Below are 6856 nucleotides of genomic sequence, written 5' to 3'. Positions count from 1 at the left end.
ATATATATATATATGGGGAGAGAGGGGAGAACGAGAGAAAGAGAGTGGGATTCCGTTTTTTCAATCGACAAATTCATCGTGATTGTATAGAATACACCGAAGGCTTGGATGAACGGTCTGCTGCCCGTACGCCGTGCCGCTGTTGAACAAAGCGCCGACGCTTCTTTATGCGTCATCAAAATTTCACGTTTAAAAAACGCGCCGCGTTGAAGCACGCACGGTCGCGGTGGCAGCGCGGGGGTAGGCGGTGACGTGTCTGTGTGTGCGTGCGTGCGCGCGCGCGGATGTGTGTGCGGGTGTGTGTGTGTGTGCGTGCGTGCGTGCGTGCGTGTGTGCGTGTGTGTATGTGTGCCGGTGGCGTTGCCATGTCGCTCTCGTCTGGATCATACGAGGGGAAAATGCGGTCGCTATACGTGCGCTGGCAATGAATGCAAATACACCTGCGTGTAATATGTCATTGCATTGCACACGAATGCACGCACGCACGTATGCATGTGCGCACGCACACGCTCAACAAGCATAGCCACATTTTACTGACAAAGGGCAAGCGGAACGAATCAGAAAATGATGCACTCAAAACCATAGAATTTATATAATATCAGGAGTAGATAATAGGGACGACTCCTGATAATATATAATATATCTACTCCTGATAATATATACGCCATGAGCCAACAACGCCCGCAATACAGCGCTCTATATGTTACAGTTATTATGATGTGCTGAGTCAGTCTCCGCGTAGTAGCTTTGAAAGAAGTACGCGCTATTGCAATCTGTTAAACTAATAGAGCTGCCACATGAGGATATCGACACGGAATGAATAGGCAGGAAGGTCAGGGGGAGCCATATGTCTAAAAAAATTGACAAAAAATTATTTTGTTATGATTTTACTGGAGGTGCCAAAAAATACACAAAAATTTAAACAAACGGCATTACACACGGCGGTTTCGTGTTAGGGGTATATAAATGACCAACCCTAACCAACGCGTCACGCGATGCATGCTATACTTTAGAGCGTAAGACTCGTAATTAGATGCAATTAATACTAGGTATTTGGTGGAGTGGGTTGTGAATTATTTTGTGTTGTACGGATTCATTACATAACATAAAGTTATGCGAGCAGATCTAGAACTATGCCCGCCCTATATTCCAACTAAGCTCTGCGAAAAAATAGAAATATATGCTCTCCAAACCAAACGTCAGCCCTTAGACCAATCAGATGATACTTTTGCTTAGAGAAAAATCTTAAATTGCTTATTTGAAAGTTATTAATATTTTTGATTATACGGTTAATTAATAGTATAGGGTGTTTGATCACCTACCTGCGTTAGTGACCGCCAGTCTAGATTTCCACTGCCTATGTAGAAGTGTTTATTATCCACCAGCCACATCTTCGTGTGTAATATCCCGGCACCTATCAACTTGTTAAAGTTTAGTGATCTGACCTGGGCTACACCTGAAACAAATAAAGATTCAAAATGTGTCCAATTGTCGACGTCAGGTATGCCGTTATATTATATTCAAAAATAAAATGAGATCTTTTGCTGACAGTAAACATTTGTATTTGTAACGGCCCCGGCCCAGGGGCCAAGACATTTATGATTGCCGGTCGGATTTTTCTATGTGGCAGTAACTTGTTTCAGTTGAAATGAAGAAAAACACTTCAAAACATCATTTAGAGTGCAACTCCATCCTCTAAACATATACGGGGGTAGGGGTACACGCTACCCTCTTCGCTCTGCATCCACCCCTCCTGTCCCTTTCAGAATTTCTCGGTTCGTTCCCGTTTTCGGATCAGCACGCACCCATGTCATGCAGTTCCTGTGTATCTATGTCTGGTTGGTATTCTGACGGTTGATCTTGTGCTATTCGAATCTTGATGCCACGTTCCTTTCCAGCCCTCACAAGCTTTTCAAATATCTTCTCGCCCTGCGGAAGACATTATCTACCTATCAGTAATTATCACCATGCAGCACTGCCACGCATATCATTACTAGCTCCTAATAACAGAACACGTGTCTCTGTAATCATGAGCACTAAATATCACCAGAAGCTAATCGATTATTCACCAGTATTTGATTTGCCTCTGTATTGAGGACGCAAGACTTGTTGACATGAGAATGCAAAAAAATGTGTGGCCAAAATTTGTGTGTGAAGTCATTACAGGGCAGCGGTTTTTTATATATATATCGTGACATATTATTTATCAAATCCACGCACACAAAAAATCTCCCAAAAGTCTCCACGTGATATATTCCTTCAGACAGGGAATGCATTAGGTCAGTGCTTCTCAACCTTTTTAAACGCGGGCGTCTGCCGAACTTAGACTGTTGACCTTTTCGCGGCCCAGCTAAGCCATATAATGAGGCAAGAAAAATACAATGGAAATTTAAATTTTTCTACTAAAACTGAATTAAAACTCATTCTTGCAAACTTCTAATGAGACAACTTGAAGCTTGCTTTCTGGAACTAAGATAAGATCAAGGTCGCTGGTGTATTGTGGGGACAGCTCACGCAGCGCAATGTGCATTAAGAGTGCTGCTTTGAGACGTTTCGTGCTTTTGATTTTGCCACAGTTACAAGCTGGATAAGTCCAGACCACAAGATAGTTTGGTGAATGTAATCGAGAAAGGTGCTGCACGCGTTTGACAGTGAAGGGGATTCCAATTTGCTTGGCAAGTATCAGCATGAATGAAGCGTCTTTCTGCAAGATGAAGCTTCAGAGTACTCGTCCGTAGATAAGTCTCTTTTTTTAATTTTTTTCTGGCCGAGTGTCGCGGCCACCATAGGAGAGCTTCGCGGCCCCACCAGTGTCCGCGGCCCACCGTTGAGAACACTGTCATCAGTCTCTTGCTTGTCCAGGAGATATTCACTCAAATCGCACTAGCTTGCTGCTTCAACACTCGCGAAATGGCCCACTCGGATGAATTAAACCATCACCTTTGGCTATAACTTAGCAATTATTATAAATAACAACATGCTGGCCAGCTTAGTACTACCTAGATCAAGCTCATGAATTCATGTGTATGCGAGGCTCCCGGAGCCTGGGAGGGGAAGTTTACGAGCCCCAATATCTCAGCCTAGATACACGTGGAGATTGACAAGCCTTTGGTTTGTTTTTAACATTATTCTAGACTGCAGGCCCAAAGTAACGAAATGAATCGATATCATGTTGTGAAATAGGCACGTATTCTCCGTTTTCCGATTGTACAACTAGTATAGGATCACTTGCCGCACTATCTTTCTCTGTTGAGAGTTCAATTTATCTCTCCCTAGAAAGAAGAAAGCGCCAACGCGAGAATAAACATACACCTTGTCAGGACCAAGAAAAACGAATGAAATCGTAACTAAAGAATTAATTTTTTCCCGACTGAGCAACCAGAACGAACTCTGAAAGTTATCAGAAAGTCCAGACTCTGCCCTCCTCCGTTCCCATCTCTAATGTTAAAAGAAACGCCCTTTCAACGTTGGCAACAAACGTTCGGTGTCAGTATTGTTAGTAATCGTAGCCAGAGTTATTGTCACTTGTGCATAGCGGCTCAAGGAACGCGTAGAGTTTCTTTTTGACCCACGGTATCCGTGACATCGGTGTCCTCTCCACGACTCGCCTTAACGAATGTTGCTGCCGCGTATACAACGCAAGTACGAAGCTTCGCTTTCCACGTAATTCAATAACGGGAATAGGTAAGTCACAGTTTTACCGAAAACGGTTTGATATAATCACGACGACACTACGTCGCGACGCACGTACGGCACGCACTCGGCACGCACGCAGCGGGGTCAGCTACACACACAGCATGCACGCCGCACGCACGCACGCCAGCACAATACACGCACACGCAGACACAAACCACGGAACACTCGCGCGATCACGCACGGCTAGCATAGAGATTCCATGCCTGATAGTTGGAGTCACAACTTGGCAGGAGACGTGGACTTGGTAGGTCCATTTGCAATAGCGAGTGTCGCAGAGGGATACCTGGCACCTCAACAAATTAACTTACAAGACACCGATCGCCCCCACACGCGCCATCGCAACATTACATCCCGATGATGCTTTCAATAAGGTTAGTATCGGATCTCACGGCGTGCAGTTGGAATGACAGGCTTTCATTCGTACATTAGACAACATTTAGCGAATTTTTCTATCCTAGCTGCAAACTGAACATGTGCTCTTCGGGTGCAACTTCCGAACATTGCGAGCGATAAAGTCAGTAGAGAAGAAGAATAACATCTAAAAGCACAAACATATCGTATAGGCTATTGCCTTGAAGAGGCCTTCTCTGGCAACAACCGTACCCCGCCAGCTCACTTCGCTGTAATATATAATTTGTAAGATCCATGCAAGCCTCAAGGGGTTTAACTACAAGGATTTTATACTAGAAGTAGCCATCAGCGAAGGGATCGCGGCAGATAGGACATGAATCTCGATGCATTAGGTAGCTAGGATAACATCATATACATCGTAAGTTATAATGTATATATGTACGCAAAGCAATGTATATCTCTTAAAGTATTTTAGAGTTATTAGAAATAAAAAATTGCCCGAATGCCAACAATTCGTATTCATAATTAAGTACAAATCCAATTTCCCCAAATAGACGACGAGAAATCGTTTAAATTGCATCTACATTTAATTTGCTTTCAAGAATTTAAATTCAAATAACTAACACCATACTTCCTCTAAAAAAAACGTTATCAATTCACCAGTCTACAAGTCTAGTGAAGGCGTGTTATAGCCAACTGTTCTCACATCATCTATCTATAAACATTAGAAATCGCTGATTGCAAAAACGTCAACTTTCACAGCATTATCAGCTTACAATATCATAAATATTAAAACCGTTTACAAAGAGCCTGTCAACTACATCAAACTCTATTAGCGGCTCCACCCTCAATACAGACGAGAGCTTCTATAAATGACCTTTTGCCATTTCCGTCCCATGAGGTGACACAGTATACAAGTGCAAGTAACTCTTTAAGAACGACCCTTTATCATAAAAGAACGTACACGTCCTGTCCAATGCCGCTCGCTCGTACGGATCACGTGGCCAGTGCTATTTTATTACAACGTTTGGGCGACATCATAGTATCAGGAGTGTATAAAATAGACATATTAATTAATAAAATAGTCTACATTACACACTCCTTATAGTATCAAGAGCTAATACATACCTATTATGAAGGTATTATCCCGCTCTTGATAGTATGCCCATCGTCTATGTTCCATGTTCCATGTTATCAGGAGTGTATCAAAAATTTTGATACACTCCTGATGTATTCTATAATCAGAAACACGAACTGTTCGTCTGCTACCGCCACGATGAGGGGATCCTTCACCTGTGGAACATCAGACCCATCTAGCGTCCAGTAGGAAGAGGCTAATCTTATGCTCTCCTCCTGCCAAGGTCAATAAGGTCCTCCAGCCTCGAAGACTGGACATTCAGGGCCGTGGCGACCTGTGCCGTGAGTCGAACTCATGTTTTCCGGGATGCTCTTCGACCAGAGTGATGTCTGCAAAGATGAACAGTATTAGACCGTTTCGTTCTTCTTCCTTGCGGCCTGGCAATTAATCTATGTGCACACTGAATATGCTCAGTCACATACGTTTCGGCTACAATATCGTAGAATAACCTTACACACACATCCGCTCACACACAATTCGTATAATTATAAAAAGATAAAAGTCCTGATCAATTATAGCCTGATCAGGAGCTAATAAGATTTGCTCATTATTAGCTCCTATGCTGATGTGTAATACAATAAATAAATAAATATATATATACTACGTGAGAGATCTATTGATAAATGATATTATTTTGCTATGTTATGACTTAAATTGTTCTTATTCCTCTTATGCGTCCACATCATCATTCTGTCCTATCTCGGCTTATCTATATATCTATGATATATACTAAGTCATCATAATCTATGGTACCATACTGGCGATCAACGGGTATCAGTTTAACATTAGCACCGGACGAATATAATAATTGTAACAGAGTTATTACAATCCCCACGATAGTACAAAAGCAAAGGCCATTAAGGTTTGCCTGCTTGAGAAGTATCGAGAGAAATTTGCCACGCCGCGCTTTTTACGATTGTCACTGAATAGTTACGCTGTGTCATAAAACAGCGCCAACTTCTGCCGAAATGCATTTCTTACAGGATGCTTCACAGAAAGCATCTATCCAGTGCTCAGGATATTTTCCTTATATGTCCGTCAAAAGCAAGTGCGCGATAGCCGAATGATTTTCGCTTATGACCGAAGCGACCATTCACACTATTACACTATTTATATGATTAGATTATATGAAACCCTTCACTCTGTCGCACGCTGCAGCAGAGCGAACGCTATATATAGACCTATATTGCTAATTAAGGCTATATAACATCTAACCGCCCCTACATATACTAATACGTACATCATTCTGCGATGTCTCACTACCGAAGCGACGTAGATCATGACCACTAAGACGAATTCAATTCATCACGATCTCATTGAGATCGATCGAGTCGTATCCAGGTTTTATCACATGAGGCGATAGATCCTTCATCAGCAATGGCCCACCTAAATATCACGTTAGTGCATGAACCGATGTCAATAACTTAGTCAACATTTATTTAAAAAACGCATTTACGTACGAAATGCGCAAAAGTAGACCTATTCAACCTGTTCACAAAACTCATACTGTGATGAGCTTAGAGCAGTGATAAAAACCTAAAAGGACATGTACGGTCACTACATGGTCTAGGACAATGCTCAATCGTACATAACTTACACCAGTGTATTTCTGTTACGAGTCTCATCATGTAAAGTCGGCAAGGTGAAGAGACTCCCTGCGGTACCCTCCTG

General features: G+C 42.4%; 1 protein-coding gene across 2 annotated transcripts in view; it reads right to left on the bottom strand.

The window, feature by feature from the left end:
* LOC106811216 (phospholipase D3-like) overlaps positions 1 to 6856 on the bottom strand; it is a 79669-nt gene that overhangs the window by 7248 nt on the left and 65565 nt on the right. For both annotated transcript variants that reach the window (XM_014814775.1, XM_014814783.1), the window contains exons 3-4: positions 1806 to 1929; positions 1323 to 1456 (exon numbers count right to left, since the gene is read on the bottom strand). In XM_014814775.1, the coding sequence (XP_014670261.1) occupies positions 1323 to 1456; positions 1806 to 1929 (258 nt within the window). The remainder of the gene's footprint in view (positions 1 to 1322; positions 1457 to 1805; positions 1930 to 6856) is intronic.

The sequence above is a fragment of the Priapulus caudatus genome, unplaced genomic scaffold (assembly GCF_000485595.1).
Source record: "Priapulus caudatus unplaced genomic scaffold, Priapulus_caudatus-5.0.1 Scaffold18, whole genome shotgun sequence".
NCBI classification, from domain to species: domain Eukaryota; kingdom Metazoa; phylum Priapulida; class Priapulimorpha; order Priapulimorphida; family Priapulidae; genus Priapulus; species Priapulus caudatus.
This window is presented reverse-complemented; position numbering and strand designations above follow the sequence as displayed.